The 21,299-nt window shown below is 52.6% G+C and overlaps 1 protein-coding gene across 1 annotated transcript in view; it reads right to left on the reverse strand.

Moving 5' to 3' along the window:
* The window catches only part of PLXNA4 (plexin A4), a 417,067-nt gene that overhangs the window by 349,233 nt on the left and 46,535 nt on the right, over positions 1-21,299 (reverse strand). The window contains exon 2 of the mRNA XM_066262319.1: positions 4,499-5,759. Coding sequence (XP_066118416.1) covers positions 4,499-5,683 — 1,185 coding nt within the window. The 5' untranslated portion in view covers positions 5,684-5,759. The remainder of the gene's footprint in view (positions 1-4,498; positions 5,760-21,299) is intronic.

A 21,299-nucleotide genomic window follows, 5' to 3' on the forward strand; every position in this document is an offset into this window, starting at 1 on the left:
CCATTCATCCATTCATGAATATATTTGAAGACAGGAGGGCTGGTTTTCTGTGAGCTTACTTCCAAAGGCTGAAGAAAGGTTGAGGAGCAATAGAGAGCCATGCTTGTGGGACCCTGGGATGCCAGGTCCCTTGGGCCACGTAGAAAACAAGAACCCTGACCCACAACAGCATGCTCCCCAGCCTGGTGGCTAATTCCAGGTCAGGGTTGTCAGGCTTCCAAGGAAGGGCTGGGAGCTGTCACCTTGGCCTGCTTAGGACCCTGGCACGTGACAGAAGCTACAGGCTAGGTGTGGGCTCCTCACCCCGATTGCTGCATGCTCTGTAGACAGGTTTGGGGAGCTTGCACGGCAGCCTTCAAAAGGCTCAGGGGTAGAGAGCATCCCAGGGCTGGGCGGCAGAAGCAAAGAGATTACGTCATCAGTAACTCACCTGGATGATCACCAGCCAAAGGCTTCAGGTTGGTGTTTAGTCCCCTGAATCCCAAGACACACCACACCCTTGGCTGGTCCTTCTAGGACCCACCTTCTGCCTGTGCCCTCCTGAGATCCTTAGAGAATTTTCAGATGCTACCCCATTTGCTCTTGGGTTCCTCCTTCTATCCAGGCAAAAAAAATCCAAGACACAAGGAAAGAATGGCCCAGAGGCAAAGGTAGCAGCCGCTTCCACCCACCATGAGCACCAGGAAACGTGGAGCTGCCTTCCCAGCCTCCACACCCGACACCCGCTCAGGGATTTGCTTTGGCAACAGGCGGTGACATTCACGGTGACATGGTCCCACGAGGAGGCCACTACTGGCCCCTGGGCCTTACCTCTGATATGGGCTCAGCCAGACTTGCCCGATTCACTGGCAACCGAAACAGGGAACTCTCTGGGGGCTTGCAGGTCGAGGTTCCAGCATGACAGCCCATGGCTTCTCCCTCGCCTGGTCACCAGGCCACGGCCCCCCACAGAGCTCCAGGGCTGCCCCATCCTCCCCGAACACAGCCACAGGGGCAGTGGGGACCAGGCCGCGGCCCCCCACAGAGCTCCAGGGATGCCCCATCCTCCCTGGACACAGCCACAGGGGCAGTGGGGACCAGGCCGCGGCCCCCCACAGAGCTCCAGGAGTGCCCCATCCTCCCTGAACACAGCCACAGGGGCAGTGGGGACCAGGTCGCGGCCCCCCACAGAGCTCCAGGGCTGCCCCATCCTCCCCGAACACAGCCACAGGGGCAGTGGGGACCAGGCCGCGGCCCCCCACAGAGCTCCAGGGGTGCCCCATCCTCCCTGAACACAGCCACAGGGACAGTGGGGACCAGGCCGCAGCCCACCACAGAGCTCCAGGGATGCCCCATCCTCCCCGAACACAGCCACAGGGGCAGTGGGGACCAAGCGAGGGGGTCCCAGGCCCCGGAGCTTACACTGCTCCCTGCTCTGAGTTGTGGAGGCGTGATTCAGGGGAAGGGATGAGGCCCCGGGAAACGGAAGGGGCCAGAAAACACCCAGGATAAACATCCCAGCTTAGGGAACGTGAACAGAAACCTGACAAAAATGAACCACTCAGCGTGCCCCCCTTTTCCAACTCTTTGAGCTGTGACTATGATAAAACCCACAGGGGGACCCCTGCCCTGCAAAACGCAAGTCCTTACAGTCAACCTCCTGGGCCATTTTTTTTTTTTTACTACTGAAACGCCACAGGAGAGAGGCCGTCTGAGATTGGGTTCCACCTCGCAGGCCTCAGGGGAATCTTCGACTCGGAGACAGAGAAAACCCTAGGGTTCACCTCGTCCGTCTCTGCCTCAAAGGCAGCGAGGAGAAAAGAGAAGGAAGCCAACAGCCACGGGCACAGGTGGAAGAGAAGCTGTGTTTGCCAACGGTGTGCCAACAAGGGTTCCTCCAGGGGGGCACTCGGCAGCCTGGCCCGGCTGATGGCACGGGAAACGTGTGGTCTGAGCTGAGGCCAAATGAATGGCAGCCCGGAGCTCCAGAGCAGAGTAACCGGAGGATCCGCGGAATCAAAGGAAACCGACACTGTGCGTTCAAAGCCGGTGTGGCCTTTCAGACCAGCTGGGGAGAGAGCCCCAGCCCTGTGCATGGCTCTGGCCTCCTGTCTGCTCTCAGCCCTGAGCTCGCCTCTAACTTGAAAGGGCTAATTAAAGCCAAATGGAAAATCAAAAGCCTGTTATCTGGCTCCATTTGCTCCAGTCCTGGCATCAGCCTGCCTCACAAAGCTGTCTCCCTCTGTTCTCTCCAAGGCTGCCATGCGGTGCTGGGACCCGCGGGTCTGCTGATGTCCACGATGAACTTGGCTTTCTGTATTGTGGCAGGGAGCAAGGGTGGGGCAAGTGCCTGCCCACAGGCAGCCAGATGGATCCCTATAGCTGGTTTCACTCCCAAAAAGACAGAGTTGGAGCAAGTTCTCTACAGAAAAAAAACAAAAAAGAGCCACTCCTCTGACCTCCGAAGAACTAGTTGTTTAGTAAGTGCACGGCACATACGTGCCATTTTCTAACTCAGGGTGTGTGTGAGAGAGCTCATGAGGGTATTTAGAGTGTATGTGCACACCCATGTGATGTACACGTGTCCATATGGGTGTGTGTGAAGGCAGGGATAAGAGAGGAAACAGGGCAATCCCCGAGGCTGTGTTCGCCATGCACTCATAAGCGATATGACCTTGATCTTGGACAACTCATTCACCCGGCTGGGCCCGGGAATGAAAGGTGAGACTAGCAGATCTCTAAGGACCGCCCAACACCAACATTATAAAGCATCTCCCAGGGTCTATGTTTGCGTGTGTGCTACACCGATAGACAGGACAGCATCTGGACTGTCATTCATTTCCTTCATTTGGGAGCCATCCATAGATAGCCTCCCTCCAAGTTCATAGCCTGTTTCACAGACTCTCCTGAGTGGGTCAGCTACTGCCCCAAAGCACAGACTCCAAAAGATACGTCCCTTGCTGGGGCTCAGCAGACACAGTCGAGTTCCCTCGATTCTCTGCCCTGGCGATGATTGTCATATTGCTGCCTTCGTCGGCCCATGGTACCTGCCCCGTTTCCTTTGTTACGCTATGGGTCTCTTGGCTTTTCAGAGCCTCCAAGGAGGAATGGCATAGGAATGGCATTTTTAAACTGCTGCCCGGGTACTAGGAAGACACGCCACTGGAAAGCAGCCTGAGCTTCGATGTGAGGGCACCAAACACAAACTCAGCCGAGTCCCTCCTTTCCCCCTCTGGCGCACCCCAAACCCAGTGACTGGAGAAATGGCCTCAGCACACGCTGGGTGGAGTTGGTGCCGATGCCCTCTGAGAACAGCTTGGCAGGTGGTCACAGTTTTAGAAGAAAAACTTACACTTTTTAAACAACCCAAATACATTTCCTAATATGGAATTCCACCAGAGTCTGACAAGACATCAGGAGTCACATCCGTGCAAATGCACACTTCTACCAGATGGGTGCATTTTCCTTTATCCTCGTGAAGACTCCAGGATAGATTTCCCCCAACTAGGTTCATAACTTCTTAACTGGACAATAAAGGGAAAAGGGAAAGGAGAGTGGCAAGGGGCATAGGCAATGCCAACAGCTGAGCCTTCTGGGTCAGCTGGAGAATGATTTAGAAATAAATCGGACCATGCATTTTAAAGGTGAGCAGAAGTCAAGCCACAGAAAGGCAGGTGACTTTCCTGTGGGGTCACATGTGGGCTAGGTGGTGTCACCAGGGGCACCTGTGATCACCAGCAAGACAAGCAGCCTGAGGTCCAATCTGTCCCTCAGGCCCCACACGCCCTGGAACAGCCTCTAAACCAACCCTTCCTGCAGCTCCCTCCAGCTCCCGTCACTCAGAGCTCTTCCTTGGCCGCTTCCTGATTCTGTGACATGTCTGCTATGGAGCTGGGCACACAGAAGGCACTTAATAAATACCGTTTTCTAAGCAAGCTCTGCTCCCTCTGTGTATCCCCCGGACTCTCACCCTACATCTGCCCTCGTTGTTACATTCCGTAAAGATCCACAAGGGGCTGAAAACATAACTCTCCTGAGCTCTCCACAGCTCTCTCAAGTGTGGAACCACTGACTCCATTACTCCCAGTAATGGTTTCATTCTAAGCTCCCAGGAAAATGATTCTCAGCCATGGTTGGTCCGAAGATGGGTACACGTCTTGTCCTCCAGCACATGATCACTGGCTTCCCACAGGGCCAGGTACACGTGACATGTGGGTAGCACAGCTCCCGCCTATTCCTAGCACTCCCTCATGTCAACATCCGTAGGAAGCCACTATGGACTATAGAAAAGTGCTCTGATAGGAAATCTATGTTACAGCAGTGGCTCTGACTCGTATAAACTCAGCTGCATAGTCACAGCCTGTTGGAGCTGGTGACAATCTGAGTCCAGTGAGACCCAGAGATGGGATATTCGTGTCCCATCTGCAAAAGGGCATGGGTGACTCACAGCCCTCGGAAGCCACAGGTGCGGGCCTCCCTGCACACCGTGTTGGCCCAGCCCGCAGGCCTCGTGACTCACCGCGCTGCTGCAGGGGATGTCCTTCACCTTGAGCCAGGCCAGGTCCAATGTGCCCTCGCCCCGGTAGCAGGACTGCAGCCGCTCCTTAATGCGGTCGTTGATCTGCTTCAGGATGAAGATGCACAGGGCCGACTCGTCCAGGGATTTCATTTTCCGCTTCTGGCCCTTGGAGAAGACGGTGAAGAGGAGGTCGTCCTCGGGGCGGACCCCCAGGGTCTGGGCAAGCATGGCTCCGGCTTTGGACAGGTAGGCGGCCTGCAGCAGGCGGTACTCCACTCCGCTGCGCTCACAGCCGATGGGCACCTCCACGTAGGAGTTGAAGGCTGTGTCCTCCTTGCAAAGCCTCACGAGCTTGGACGTGTAAACCTGCTCCTTCGTGGTGGAGCCCGGGGGAGACACCATCTCGGGCTGGAGGGTCAGGAAGTAGACAAAGTTGCCACTGCTGAAGCCGTAGACATAGTAGATGTCGAAGTCGGGGATGACGGTGAAGGTGTCGGAAGGGATCTTAATCATCGAGGCCACGAACTCGTCGTGGAAGACGTACGCGAACATGCCATCCGCTTCCGAGTTCTTGGTCAACTTCCGGCTGGAGATGGTGGGGAAATACTCCGGCTTCCCGTCCACCGCCGTGGCGATGAAGAGCTTGTCGTCCAGGTTGCTGTAGGAGACGATCACGCCGAAGACAGAGCCGCTCTCGTTGACCCCCGACAGGTAGTGCTCCTTCTTGTGGAAGGGCTCCCCCAGTTTGAAGAGGTCCTCCAGCCGCAAGAGTTTGCAGATGCCCTGATACAGGCTCCCGCAGGCAATCAGCCGGTTCTCCTTGTAGTCTATCAGGAGCATCTTGTTGACATTGTTGGTGGTGGTCAGGGGCTCATTGCACGTCTGGACAATGCGGGGTGGGTAACAGTTGGGGTTGTCGTCATCCGGCCCGGTCTGGTGGGTCACCAAGACCTTCAGGTCACTGGAGAGCTTATAGATCCGATTGACTGCCCCCAAGTAAATGTGCCCTGTCCTCTTGTCCACTACCAGGTGGTTGAAGCCCTCAGCTGGCTCCCCGCGGAACGTGACAAAAGGCCGCTTCTGGGACGGTGGTGGGGACTGCCGGGGCAGCAGAGTGCAGGAGCCCACCCCGACCATCAAGAGATGGGACAGCAGGCAGGTCCAGTTCCAGGGCATGGCTCTCATCTCACACAGTCCTTGGGCACAGCAGCACTGGCGAGGCGTCCTCCTGGGAGGGCCAGGACTCAGGACTGGAGGGACCCTGTGGGGGAAAGGACAGACGTGACACTGGGTGACAAGGACAGCAGCTTAGTGTCACCCATAGCTTGCTGGGGGGAATCCTCACACCATTCTGCTCACACCATAACAGAGAACTGCCCTGTGGGAACTGGAGGCCACGGGCCATGGTCACCATGGGCATGTGGCAGAGCCAGAGCTGGCGGCGGCAGCCATGGAGGGCATTTCAGTAATAATAATGGTAAAAATAATAGCGACAGTAATAATGATCATAGTGACAATGATGATGGTGATGATGATGATGACGATGGGCAGCCACTGACTGCCGAGTGCCCGACTGCCATTAGCTGTCCAGCACCTTCCAGAAGCAAACCATATTTTTTTTTTGTATTTTTCTGAAGTTGGAAATGGGGAGGCAGTCAGACAGACTCTCACATGTGCCTGACCGGGATCCACCCGGTATGCCCACCAGGGGGTGATGCTCTGCCCATCTGGGGCGTTGCTCTGTTGCAACCAGAGACATTCTAGCGCCTGAGGCAGAGGCCATAGAGCCATCCCCAGCGCCCGGGCCAACTTTGCTCCAATGGAGCCTTGGCTGTGGGAGGGGAAGAAAGAGACAGAGAGGAAGGAGAGGGAGAGGGGTGGAGAAGTATATGGGCACTTCTCCTATGTGCCCTGGCCGGGAATTGAACCCGGGACTCCTGCACGCCAAGCCAACACTCTACCACTGAGCCATCGGCCAGGGCTGCAAACCATTTTTTTAAATAAATCACTTAAATATCATTTCTTTATACAATAAAATATGACTTTATTTAAAATCACTTATCTATGCCTTGTGATTTTTTTAATCTTTTTTTTTTTAATTTACCGGAGTGACACTGGTTCACATCATTACACAGGTTTCAGTTGCCCCTTGCTAGAACCCATCTCTGCACACTGTATTGTGTGTTCAGCCCTGCAGGTCAAGTTCTTTGCCCACCCCCATTTATGTTTTATCCCATACCCTCCTCCACCTCCTACCCCCTGATAACTGTCAGCCTGTTCTGTATGTATAAGTCTGCAGAGACAAATCTTAATCCTAAGATTCAACTTAATAAACCCCTCAGGGCTGGGACCTTTTACCCTTCTCTGCACCCAAGAAGGGGGAGGACAGGAGGAGTGGGCAGTGCATTCACTGGCTGTGACCTTCGCCCCCAGGTCACACGCAATGCCCTCAGCAGGCCTCTCTGCCTCCAGGCTCCGAGAACCACCTCCTGCCCACCCCAGTTTGGTCCTAGAGGAAGAAACAGGGCCTCACCGTTTCTACCCTTTCATAGTGCCCTGCCTCTTAAAGGAGATACGCTTTTTTCAAGATCCCCTTTATTACCCTTCGTGGGAGTGAGTGAGTCTGCATGTGCCGTGTTTTGCTGGGACCCTGACTCACATACCTACACAGGCAGCAGTGTTGTTATCCCCCCTGTGCAGCTCAGGGAAGTTATGTAACTTCCACCAGGAAAAGTGGGAGAGGTGTATTCAAACCTGGCTGTCCAAGTCCATGGCAGACTCTCCTTCTTAACCACCAAGCCATCTCAGGTTACCAGGCACAGATGGGGATGGATGTACCCTGGTTATGGTTTATACGTCGCAGAACAGCTCAAACAACTGCTTCTTGGAGTGGGGGTGGGTGAGGGCTGTCCATTACCACTTGGCCCTCTGGGTCAGTACTTACTGCAAGGGAAGCTTCTCCTTCTCCTTTGTTCCTCCGCCACTCCTCCTGCTGCATGGATGGTGCATAAGCCCAAATCAAATACCCACATCCTTGGCCCCTTCCTGCTGCAGCACAAACCAGGTCCTCTGGATACACCGCCTGGCTAGGAGCCCTGATGTCCTTTTAACGAGGCAGATCTTGGCTGCCTCCCATAGTGGAGCCTCCTCTGAGAGGTTTTCATTAGAGGGATTGAACAAATGCTTTAAGAAGTGGTCAGGGAAATAAATAAATAACTCCCCATGGAACAAAACGGCCCTCCATCCTAATGGTCTCGTTAATTTCTACCCGAGATGCTTCCCTGCGTGGGATTTTAGGGGACAGCTTCGTAGTTCTTACAGCCGGGGAGGAATCCGGGCAGGCATGCCTACGTCTTATTTGGGGGTGTCTCAGCTTTGTGGAGTGTCTCTCGCTCATACCCTAACACGTCAGAAACAAGGTGACAGGAAGAGGCGGCTGTCGAAGGACAGAAAACCCTCCAACAGAGAAAGAGCATGAAGTCAAATGGAACCCAAGAGAAGGAAGAAGCAGCCAGACTTTGACACTGTTAATTCAAATCCCAGTGAGAACACGGGTCTCTTCTCAAGTGTCAGAGGACGAAGACCCTGGCAGATGCTGTGCCCCACGATGGACAACAGGGCACACAAGAAACATGCCAGGCACCAGGGGATCCGAGGACGGCTGAGGCTGGATGAGGCGCACACCACAGGAACCGAAATCACTCCCACGGTGAAAAGCTGCGTGATGGACCACAGGGGGCTTCGGGGCTTTGCGTGAAGAAAGTGACTTCTAACTTGGGGCGAGGGGGTGTGGAGGAGGCTGGAGGAGGGTCGGCATTTGGGCTGAGCCATGAGCTTGGTGAGGACATGGAAAGCTGGAAGGGAAAGGCCTCCTTGGAAAGGGGTCAGCATAGCGAGACTCTGGGCATACTGAACAGGATGTGTGCCGTGAAGGGTCTGTCCGGAGAGCACAGTCCCTGAGAGTCAGGGAGAAGACAGGGCTGAAAAGAGAGAACCACACACCTTGTCTGGATGTCCCTGCAAGGCCGAGACTGAGACGCATGGTAAGAGGGGAAGAAACTCAAAGGAAAAAGCAAAGGCCTCCAGAAAGGCGACTCCACATTTCTCTCCATAATTTAGTCTTTGCAGAAGGAACGGAGTTTAGAGCTTTGAGCTGTGGGCTCCATGAGAGCAGGGAGAGTCTGCCTTGCTCACTGGTGTGCCCGTAGCCCCAGCCCAGCACCCGGCACACGGTGGAAGCTCAAGAACTGATTTCTGAAGGGCATAAAGAGAGGCGGGAAGCAAGGAGGAATGTCACTGTCTGTGGACCATTTAATATCACTCAGGCCCCAAGCAAACGCTCACATGTGGCTTTCCTCACCTGATCACCATAACTGTCCCCTGGGGTCCAGGTTGTTTTACCTGCTTCTCAGGTGAAGAAACCTCAGCTCCGCAAAGGCGTGTGGCCAACAGAGTTGGAATTGAAACTCAGGTTCGTGTCACTGTAAAATCTGCACTCTTTCTAGCCACATGCAATGTGGAGTGCAGAATGTAGAGGGCGTGGAAGCCTGTTTTAATTTATACAAGTCCCCAAACGCAGAAATCCAGGGCATCACCCAGCACTACCTCCCCGACAGCTCTGCAGGTGAAAAGCAAAGTCCCACTGACCCGCAGGGCACATCCTGCCAGGTAACACCCAGCAGGTGGCTGCTGCTATTGACCTCTAAAAGTAGTCATGACTGGAAACTGTCTGGCACACATCATCACTTCTAAATGACAGTGGTTATTGACAAGATTGAAATAAAACAGAAAGGATTAGGATCATGACAGTGATTTGGTACCCAATGGTACCATCTTAATAGGGGTGCTGAGGGTCAGGATGGTTCACCTTGAATTGCCTGTGCTAATCCACACCTCAGAAAATAATCTAGACATTTTTTATCTGAAAGAGATAACCCCATTTAATGATCCCCAAACCCTGATTTTGGAGATGAGGACGTGGAGATCCAGAGAGATGAATGACTTGCAGGAGGTCACATAGTGAGTTCAACGTGAGGGTGGGCTTAAGCTCGGGTCTCTGGACTCCCAGCCCAGTGCTCTTTCTACCACCCACGGTCTCTCTTCTGACGTGATCCGAACCCACCTCAGCAGCTGCTCCCTGGCCTTTGTCGGGGGAGATGCCCTGCGGGGGCCATCTGCCCGGCTGGCTAACAGCTCTCAGAACATCGCTGCCAACCACCAAATTCCAGCAGGGCTGGTAACCCTCGCTCCAGATCTGGAGCCGGGGCAGGTGCAGGGCAGGGCTCAGACACCAAGCCTCGGGAGGGGACTTCCTCTGGCAGCTCCTGTGTAGGAAACCGCCAGGCACCAGAGAAAGCATGCCTGCCACGCCCCCCCTTACTGTACACACTTGCAGACCCGCAAGCCCGTCAGCAGTTCCCTGGTTTGTGGGAGGCGAGACGAGGAAGCCTGTAATTATGAATTTACTGAGCAGAAAGGTGCCAGGGCTCATTCTCCATCTTCTATTAGGCGCTGAAATGAGACACAGTTTTGCATCTCAAACACTTATCACCCTCATCTGAGGATGCTGGAATTGCTGTGCCGGGAGAGGGTGGGGGGACCCCAGAAAACAATAACGTGTGATAGGAATAACCAGCCTCTCATTATACACACCGCGAAAGGGGCTGATTAGAAAACAAATAACAGAGGAATGAAAGGGAAGGGAACAGCAAGGATGAGGGCTCCCGCCTGCCTGGCCGCAGACCGCCCCGGGCATCACGGAGGTGACCCAGCCTGGAGCAGCCCTCCCACCCCAGGCCCAGCCCCACAGGTGGGCAGAGAGCTGCCCGTCCCTGGATCCCCAGGCTGCCTGAGGCTGCTCCATTCCAGCAAAGCGGGGGCTCCCAGGGTGGTTTCCCTTCTAGGATATCAGTCCTCGTAAGTGCCAACCCAACCTAGGAAACTCTCAACCCTCCCCACCTCTTCTCTCTCAGGTCACCCATTAGCTGGTTTTACAACAAAGTATTAGAGGTAGCATTCAGCCCAGCTCTGGTTCTTAAAGACAAGCAATGTGACCGAGTCGTCTCCAGATCGCCCCAAAGGATACACTGAACCAGGTAGAGGGGGAACGTGGCGAGAAGGCCGCAGGACCCAACGGCTCTGAGTCACACCCAAGAGCACTGCAGTTTTCCCTTCTTTGAAATCAGATTTTAATTCTGAGCGATCTCAGGAGAGACGGGGCTCGTTTCTAGAAGCTGATCATCATTTTGATTAAAGAAAATGGGGCTGTCTTTGTTTTACGTGGCGAGTTTTGAAGAGCTCAAGCTAATTTTCATTAAATAGCATCATCCTCTCAGATTCCTGAAGGGTAGAGGAGAAAGTTATTATAGCAATTACCTCCCCAAATTACTTTGGAGTTTACAAGGTGTTTCCATATACATTCCCTTGTTCTGGTTATATTGTCTGCGACAGGTGGCGGTTGAACAGGTATTCGTTAAGTACAGATAAGGAAACTGAGGCACAAGCAGGCCCAAGTCCTGGCTGAGGTCACATACAATCATGATGGGACTCAGAAAGCTCCTCAGGTCTCCCTGAGTTGCCCACAGTGCCTTGTCTGACCCTCTGGACAGAGTGCTAATCCTCAGGACATTTGCCTTGGAATAGAAGAATACTCGGAAAACATTCTAAGACGATGTTTCAGAAAACCATCTCTGCAAACCATCACAAGTCCAGAAACCAACTGAGTGGATCACACATGCTTTGTTAATGAAATAAAACAGAAGGGAGAATTAAGAGCACATCACATTTTGGATAAGCACAATTTAGTGAGACTTTTGTGTCAGACGTACGTATGTTCATACTGAGTGTGATGTAAACGCATTTCTTTCCGTTGGTCGTGATGATGGTTAATTTTATGTGTGAACTTGGCTGAGACTGGGTGCCCAGATATGTGGTCAGACACTCGTCTGGATGTTGCTGTAAGAATGCTTTTGAATGTGATTAACACTTAAATGGGTGGACACTGAGTGAAGCAGACTCCCCCTGTAATGGGAGTGAGTGGCCATCAAGTCAATTAAAGATTGGACAGAACAAAAGACTGACCTCCCCTGAGCAAGAGGGGATTCTGCCAGCAGACAGCCTTTGGTCTTAACATGAGCTCTCCTCTGAGGCTCCGGTCCATGGACCCACTCTACAGATTTTGGAGTTGTAGCCTCCATGACTTTGTGACCCTGTTCCTTAAAGAGAGAGAGTGTGTGTGTGTGTGTGTGTGTGTGTGTGTGTGTGTGTGTTTATGTGTGTGTGTGAGAGAGCCTTATTTCTGTTTCTCTGGAGAACCCTGACTAATACAATTATGATCAAAAATAGCTTAGGAGAAACTATTAGAGACAGTGGACATCTGTTGTTTTTGCTACCATTCATTTATCCTCTCGGGATCCACCCCTTCACCCTCCACCCAAAAGCTCTTATTAACTCCACCCTTTATTCAAGGGTGTACATGTGACCTGGGCCCACAGCAATCAGCACAGAGCAGAGGTCAGGCAGTCACAGTGATTGGTTCAGGGATTGGTCCCAGGACGGACAGAATCTTTGAGAGGCAACAACACTTTGGATGGGAGTCCCTGCTCTTGCATTGGATGTGATCTTGCAGTGGTGTGGGCCTAAGGAATATAGGCACCATCTTGTAAGGGGGGGGGGGCTGAAAAGAATGAAGCCAACATCCCAAGGAGAGCAGAGCTGAGCCAGAGGATGGAGCGTACTGGGTTCCAGTCCTGGTGACATCATGTAGATGTCTACATCATGTGCACTGAAGCCAGCACTATGCTTACACTTTCCAGTTACGTGAGCCAAATTTCCCCCATTGCATAAGCCCGTGTGGATTCAATGTTCTGGCATTTGTCCATAAAAGAATGCTAACCCATAAAAAGCCAGCCTTCCAGCCAGAAGAGAAGTGTCTCTCACCACACCTTCTCTAATAGATTATTCTTTCATAGGAAGAAGTAAGCATGCCAAAGAGATCACCATGTCCCACAGCTCACAGGGACAAATTGGAATATTGCAAGTAGTGAGGCTGTATTCCAGGGGAGAGCTTTGGGTGTGCGTACTGCCTTTTGTAATCCAACACAACATTCCCCTGTCTGCCCAGAATGTGCCCTGAGGACTGGGCCCAGGTCTCCTGGGACACTCTCCACCTGATCATGCTTCTGTGCCTTCTGCACAGGTGGTTTATTCCCTAATCCCTCTCGCCTAGGGACTCATTCTTCAAATGAGGACTGTGACTTTGGTACTGGTCTAGGATGGCCCTACTATGTGTTAGTGCCCACCAGAACTTGCATTTTACAAACCCTGTTGAATTTATATATTGATACTCTCCCCTCTCTAAAAACATAAGCTCCTAGGAGTCAGAAATCATACATTTCTCACCACTTTTCTCTCCAGTCTCAAGCCAGAGCCCGATGCATAGGAAGCATGTCATAACTGTTTGGGAAGACGTGAACAAATGGATGAATGAATGAACAATGAGTGAATTAATAAATAACGAGTGAACGAATGAGCACTCCACAGCACAGTACATGAGATGGCAGCTGGGCCCACCTATCTGAAGTCCAAGGGAAATCTTGGTTCTGGGACAGGAAGCTTGCGATCCACCAAAAATGTGTGCTTCCCAAGTAGGCAGCTACGGGTGTGAAATTGTCAGTAAGGGGTGGCCACCAGCCACAAGCTACATTCCCAAAGCCAGAGTGAAGGTTGCCAAATCCGGACAGGTGGGAGACAACCACGCCCCGAGCGACAGGGCAGGAAAAGCTTCATGCTCTTCGCGGCCCTACCCAGGTTTCAGACAGAGGGGGGCACTGCGTGTACGCATCCGAGGACGGTGAGGGGGCTGGGGACACAGCACAGGCCACACTTCCATTTCATCCAAGAAATACCAGGCATTCATTGATTTAAATCAGCAAAACAGACGAATGCCTCTTATTAGAGTAACTCCAATATGCAGTTTATACATTGAGAACGTCGTTCAATAGCCAGTATTTTTTTCCTGCCCGCTTTTCTCATTTTAAACTCTTGCTTTCTACGAGTGGGTGCCACGAATTACCCTTTCTTGTTGTTTTTGTTCTTTTTTGGGAGAATTATATTTACGTGTAGCACCTGTGGTCCAGCTGTGCAATTGACAGCAGTCTGAAGCCCGTGTGGGCATGTGGCCCTGACCCAGTCTTTACCTGTCACCCAACTTCTGGGCATCATCTCAGAAATGAGTGCCATCGTCATAAAAGGAGAAGCATCCGAGGTCTGTGTGTCACAGCACAAGCCATCATTACCACTGGGGGAGCAGGTGGGAGTCAAGTCAAAGCAACTGTCCTCCCAAGAGGCGGCCACAGCTCTGTCTCTGGACAGTCTCGCGTCCAGGCAGGGAAATCACAAGGCTCAGCTTGGCCAAAACCCCACAGCAGTCCAGAACGCAGGAACAGCTGGGCAGGGGATGGGCCCGGGCCTCGGTCCCTCCCGTCTGCTGCTGTCCCTCGGCCTCTACTCCTGTTCCTGTGAGCGGGAGAAAAGTGGCTCTGGTGGCCGGGGGAAGGGCTGGCGGAGAGCATAAAGGATGGGGAAGAGGGGACAGACTGAGAGGCCTGGTGCCGCCAGGCAACCAGCCCGGTCCTCGGGAAACTCAGCACCAAATTTAGCTACTCCGAGCTCTGAACCCTCACTTCCCAGTTGATTAAAGGGGGCTGGGGAGACGGCTGACCATGGACAGAGCCTTTGCAAACAGCCTGGAAGAAGGTTCTTCAGAAGGGGGTGTCAGTGAGAAGCCCCCATTCAGAGATCAGGCCTTCACTGGACCCGGAGTCTCCACTGGTGGTTCCCCTCCCCAGGCTCCCTGTCCTTGGCCTGAGGCGTCCCCCCCCCACCAGGGTGCAGAACCACCTTTCCTTCCCCGAGTCTGCAGTTTCCAGCCGAGCTGAGCTGGAGCCTCAGTGAGCCCGGTGGCCCAAGGTGGAACTCTATTCTCACATCAGGGCAACCCTTTATAATCCGAGCGAGCGCTGTGCTCCGGGCAGGGGAGTCGCTAAGCAATGACACTCTTCCTCCAAGTACGGCTGTGAGCCTTCAAAAACACAGCAGTCTCAATAGCTGCCTGGGCTGGCAGGCCAGAATCACAAACTTCTTTCCAATTGGGAAAGGGCCAGCCAGAAATGTGGGGTTGTCCCGGCCAGACTTGGCGTCAGGGTGGTCTCTCTCTCCCACCCAGTCCTGGGCCCAGCCCACGAGGAAAGTGCTGTCCAGGGTGGGGGGCTGCCTGCCAGTTTTCCTGGGCACCCCACCAGCTCCTGCGTGTGCAGGAATGGAGGGACATCCCAGAAAGGTGTGCTGGAGGGAGTATTTGCTATTGCTTTTGGTGCCCCGAGGCCAGAGTGGACAGAGGAGGGGCTCGGTCAACACATACTGGGGATAGTCACCACTCCGTGCAGCCCTGGCTCACGCAGGTGGCCTGGGGCACAGTGGACTGCAGGCTTGCTTAGCTGACTGACTTTTATCTGGAGAGGAGGCTCTGGCACTCTTCCAGACGTCCGTCCCCACACTCCTTAGATCACCCTCCCAGCCGGGACTCAGCCGGGCACCCGTCATGTGGGCATCACCCCAACAAGCTCCTCTCCCTTCACAGTCAGTTGAACAAGTGGGGTGGTCATAGCTCCCAGCTGTTGATGCGCCAACCAAAGTCCCCCGTGAAAGCCTCCTCCGTCTGAGTCACTGTGGCCAGGATGCTACAGGTGCCAGGGATGAGACTCTGACCACAGTCCTGTTCAGTGGCTGCCCTTCTTTCTTGATGCCTCAGTTTCTCTATCTGTAAAACGGTGTTCCTGGACATAGGGTGATGAGGCCAGATAGAGCACTCGGTCTGTTTCTGAGCTCAGTCGAGAAGCGGGAGCATGTGCTTCAGGCTTCACGGAGCCAGGCCCTCCCGGTGAGGGGCGGGTTCCGCAGACGGCCTTCGCAGCAAAGCCCCATAATGGCGATGCTGCTGACCCCAAGGGTGCTGTTGACTGGAAAACAAAAGCTGGTGTTGCAGTTTCTCTTCAGACTCTTTGCATCTTTGCTTAAATTGGCTTCTTAGCGGCCTAAAGGGGTACTGTGGGTGCTGAGAGAGCTTGCTCTTGGGGAACAGGGCCACCCCTGTGGGATGTGGGCCCCAGTCACACGCCTTGCCCTATTTCCTTTCTCACAGTAAAGACTGCTGGCATGGAACACACTTTGTCTGCTCAGGTGTTGGCCCACGTCACAGAACCGGATCCTTCTAAGTTCAGGAGGGGTCTTTACTTCTTCTGGGGACATCAACAGTGGAAGAGGCAGCAGGAGGTCCCCACATGCTACAGCACCCCCAGCCACCCCAGGGCTTCACTGAGACCCCATGATTAGGTGGTTCCAGCCCATTGCATGTCTGATCTTTAGGCAAAAGAAGAAGTGAAAACAAGAATGGCAATTCCCTTCCTTAGGCTAGTGTGAAATCTCTAACTAGACTTTTCTAATGGAAGGGAAGTCAACAGGGTTGGAAACGATGCTAAAGGCAGGGTGCTGGGGGGACCCAGCGGAGAGCCCACTGCTCTCAAGCCTCGGGCCTCAGCCTCACCCTGCTGGAAAGCCTCCCCACCCCCAGCCTCTGCCGCTGCCGCCCCCCCAGGGCCGACCTGCCTCCCACAGCCCCACCACCCTCCTTCCAGCCCCCAGAGTCTTCGTGCAGAGAAGCCCATCATTCCGGCGAACAGTGGCACCATGAGGAAGCAGGCTACTGGGGGCCCAAATGGGCCAAATGGCAGCACTTCCGTTGTTGTCTGATGTCTGGTGGGAGGGCTACCCACCCCAGCCCGCTCCTTGTCCTCTCCCCCCTCCCCTCCTTTTCAATTTCAGGGAAAATCAGGAAGTAAATAGTTGTCTCCTGTGCTGGTCTATATTCATGTAATTAGGGCTATTTAATTTCACGATGAGCCAAAGCCCATAAAATACAAAACATATTTCAGCTGCGTGCAGCAAAGCTTGGCAGAAATTGCCCCTGCAGCCCAAAGCTGAATGGGGAGCTGTATTCGCTCCTTAAGAGAAAAAAAATGCTCAGACTGTCTGCAACAAAGTTCCAGGGCCAGGCACTGCTACCTGGAAGTATGCAAGGAGGTGGCAGAATAGGGGAGTTTATATCTCCAGGTTTGGAAATAATCTCCATCACCACAACACTGAATTTTTAAAAGATTTAGCATTGATCACATAATGCTAGTATAATATGTCACTTCCCTTAAGGAGGTTGTCTTGGCCCCCTTATTCCCATGTGCTTTAAGGGTCTGGGTCCCCAGCAGTGTGACACTAACTCATACCGCCTCTCCAACCTGCTGAGCAAACACCTACGAGTCCAGTGACCGAGGAGATACGCGGTTTCAAGCGATGGTTCTACATTAACTAACATTCCCAGGTCCCGACCCCTTGGTCCCCTGCCCACCCCACTCCTGAGACCTCACGCTACTCCTGCATTTATGCTGGCAACACACAAGGTGCAGAAAACCATTTCGCCAGGGAGGCACAGAATGGTGAGTCCCTCCGATGCCATTCTCCAAGCTGCCCGTCACTGTGAAGCAGCAACACAGCATGGTCCTCAACAAGTCGACCTCTGCCCCCAGCACCAACATCAGACCTTCTATCAGCACTCCTGATGGGACTGACTCCCTCCTACAGCACCCCTATGAATTAGTTGTGCCCGCAGGTGACACCTCCGGGTGACAAGAATACCGAAGGAGGCATGGAGGGCCCAGGGCAAGGCCAGGCAGAGGAAGACCACCCCCTTTCAGGACCTGCTCAGAAGCTGTGTCACTTGGAGGACACAAGAAGCCAAGAGAAGGATCCAAGGTGTAAGAGAGAGGCAAGTCCCCAGCCAGCCCCAGGAGGCCTCTGGGGAGACTGAGCCGTTCTTCTGAGTCTCCTCTGTACATGACTCACTGGACAGAAACACAGTGTTCCGTGCAGACAGAAAAACATCTGCTAGCTCAGAAAAATATCTGCTGGCTCTAGCCAACTCTTCCCTTTACCCAACCTGAAATTCCACCACCACCACCACCTCTCATTTGTGTAAGCCATGCTTGCCTTCTACAAATGCCTTCATAGGCAATAAAGTCTCATGGACTCCAAAGATACTTATCCATCCCTATCCAACCCATGATTATTATTGTCTAGATGGGGACACTGAGACACAGAATATTTCATTCACTTGCCCAAAGCCATGCTCTTCATACGTCAACCACTCAGGTCTTCTGACAAATCTAGTACTTCCCTTATAAATACTTCCCACAAAGTCATCACTGAAGACTATACATCAAAGTGGGAGGGAGAAGTCTAGAAGGACCCCATTACCAATGCAGTGGTTAACTAGAAAGAGAGGAAGGTGCTGCAGACACAAAAAGGTTCTAAGCAAGGGAGTGGCAGAGTCGGTCCGGCTGCTGGGTGGGGAAAGGCGGGTGTTCATTCAGGGCGGATGGTGCCTGGCTCGGGTGCCAATGGTGAAAACTGAAAAGTCTTTGCTCCAACAGGGCTTGCTGGTGCCTATGGAAATGACAGGGAGAAAGTGGGGAATTTGTAATGCTTGAGCCCCTGGGTGGATTGTTGTGCCATTGTGCTGATATGGGGAAGACTGGGGAGGGGAAGGGCAAGAGAGCAAAGAAGTCAGGAGATCTGTTTGAGACACCAGGAGCCAGGTTGTCTGCAGAGCCCGCCCCACCCAGGTTGATACTAAAGAGAATCGTGAAGGGAAGGGGTTTACAGAGAACCTAGCTGTGTCAGCTACATAGGACATCTCACCTAAATGCTTGGAAGAATGTGCTAACGCTATCTCTATTTTCTAGATGAGAAACTGATTCTCAATGACTAATAGGAAGTGAGGCTAAGATCTAGACCTGAGCCTGCAGAAAGCTCCATGGCCGTCGGGACCCTCTGCTTGTGATGGTTCCTTTGTTGATGCAAAGGTTGCACCAACAGAAAGAGATGCCAACTAAAATATTTTACTTAGGGACCTAGCATTTTACACTGAGCTTTTTGGGAAAGAACTATCCCATCAGAACTTCAAGTTTACTGAAAGGAAATTGCAAAGGCTTATGAAAGACGGGCTAAGCTGCAAACTTCATAAGTTTCCAAGCAAAATTAATAACATTAAAGGCGTGAACATGGCAAGGGGTCACCAGCATTAGTCACATCTTTGACCCAAGTTTAAAGAGCATCCTGAACACCCAGCTATTTAGACTCTACAGGCCAGAGTCTGAAAGAAACTGGATTGAAACCAAAAAGCTCAGACTAAAGACAGATCTTTTTTTACCATTTTTTAAAAACTGTGGTTATATATATATATATATATATATATATATATATATATATATATACATACACCATAAAATTTACCATTTTAACCATAGTTAAGTGTACAGTTCAGTGGCATCAAGTACACTCACTATGCATGCAAACATCACCATCACCCACCTCCAGGACCTTCTCATCACCTGAACAGAAACTCTACCTACTAAGCAGTAATTCCCAAGCATCTTTCCGCCCCCTGCCGCCCCTGGCAACCACCGTGCTACTCTGGGGCTCTATGCATCGAACTGTCTGAGGAACCGCCCACAAATGGGATCACACAGTCCCTGCTCTTGTGTGTCTGGCTTATTTCACTTAGCATGTCTTCAAGGTTCACCCCGGTGAAAGCATGTGAGGCATGTGAGGTTTTTAATAAAGAAAAATGGATTAACACCCCCGAGAGAAACTTTCCTGGATTTTCAACTCCTGCCCACAGCCGCCACTGCACGCACACTGCTGAGAACGGGGAGACAGGATGACGTGAGACAATGTCGTGGACAAATGACTGTCGAAGCTTACTGAGCGACAGCCTGTCCCCTTAACCCAGCGGCACCCCCAAACACACACACTTACAATAATGCACCGCTGAGAAGATGCCAACCCCCCCCCCCACAGTTCTGCTCTAGAAGGATCCCTGATTAAACAAGTTTGGGAAATATCAACTCACCCTGCTAGAGAGCCATGAAGCACATTAGCTTATGAAAAGTCCTGAGCGGTCTTTGATAAAGAAACCTGTTGAAGGTTTATTAACCAGGGTCTCTCAGAGGTGTTTGACATGGGAACCTTTTTATTGCTTAACATCTATTAACATCTCCAGGAGTGGGGTTCCACGGCACACACTTTGGGAAATGCTGGTATACTGGCTTCCATTCCTTGAAACACTTTTGCATCTATTGTCTCACTTTTATTTTTTTATTCTGTCAAGTGGATTGAAAAATGTAAGGTAATTTGCTTTATGTTCTGGGAGAAAAAAAAATAGCTTTCAAGATGTAGGTCTAGAAGGAAAATCTCTAAGAGGGGCGAATATAGACTCTAAACCCCTTGACCCCCCCCCCTTTCACCTGAATGCCCACTCAGGTACGCAGGCATCCACCATCTCCATGGCCCCACAGACACAGAGCCTTCCTCCCTTAAGCTCCAGGCAGATGCCCACACATCTGTCAGAACCCCTTCTCCTGGCTCCTCCTAGCACAGTTCAGAGAGGCCACAATTTTCTCTCTGATATTCTGAAATCCGACGGCAACACAGAATAAACATAGGGAGAGGAAATGAGTCTATCTGCACAAAGCATGGGTTTCTGTGTCAGCCATTCCTAGCTCGTTCCCAGGCTCAAAGCCCTCCCTATCCTCACACCCAAAGACCGGCTCAGCTTCAAGGCATCGTGCCCAGACGCCTGACTTCCCTCCCACCTGTAACGCACGTGTTGCTGGTGCCCTGGGGGGCGGGGGCTGCTGTTCTATTTGGGGATAATGACTCTTCTGCCCTGGCCTCTGGGGTCAGGCTATGCTGGTGAAGGGATGAACATTCATGGTGTCAGTCACGCCAGAGGTGGCTCCCCAAACCAGTCACTAGGAGTAATGACACACCCTCACAGGCAGTAGAGGGGCTCCCATCACTCTCTGGACCTCAGTCTTTCTGCCTAAACTTTAAAGGGACCAGCAGGTCTAGCTAGGGGTCAGAAATGTATACGCTTTAGTGTGGCACAACAGGTGTTATACGGGGACTTCATACCCATGAAGCAGAACAAACCGTAACTTGGAAACCACGTTGCGCACTCTCTCTATTTATTTTTCTTTTCTTACCCTCAGGCCCCTGGCGAAGTCCCACGAAAATGTCCAGACACGTCTCAGCTGTGCTGTTAGGTATGAACGGACAGCTGTAAACCCAGACTTGGGCTGAGGCTCCGAGGCAGACGCATCCCAACCCCGGGAACCAAGGTGGCTGAAGCTGTGTTACTGGCAGGAGAGCGCAGTGTCTCGGGGCGAGAGCTGAGGCCACGGGGTCTCAGTGCCCCTCCCACAAGCAGAGAGCCTCCTTCCGTTACCAAGTCAGAGCAGGGCCAGAGCCCCTTTACACAGACAACCTTGCCCCCCCCTCCCCGCCAGGAGCTGCTCTCCTAGGCCCACCTGTCTCCCCGGCTTCTGGACGCTTTAGGCAGGAATGTCCATCACCGTTTAGCAGAACAAGAAACTGAGACTCAGAGGGGTTCAAAAAGGCCTTTCTCAAAGTCACGAGCTACAGCAGGTGAGGGTACTACAAAGCAGTGACATGTCACACGGGCACAGAAAAATGAACTGAAAAGAAATGAAGCAATCTCTGCGTGAACAGACGAACAAGACTCAGTGAGCAGTGGAGAGTCAATGAGGCAGGCACCCGACCAGTGACCTGTACTCCCACCGGAACGGACAGCCGGCCGCATCGCGGTCACGCCTGCCCTGGCCCGCGCCAA

This window comes from Saccopteryx bilineata, chromosome 2 (genome assembly GCF_036850765.1).
Source record: "Saccopteryx bilineata isolate mSacBil1 chromosome 2, mSacBil1_pri_phased_curated, whole genome shotgun sequence".
Classification (NCBI taxonomy): Eukaryota; Metazoa; Chordata; class Mammalia; order Chiroptera; family Emballonuridae; genus Saccopteryx; species Saccopteryx bilineata.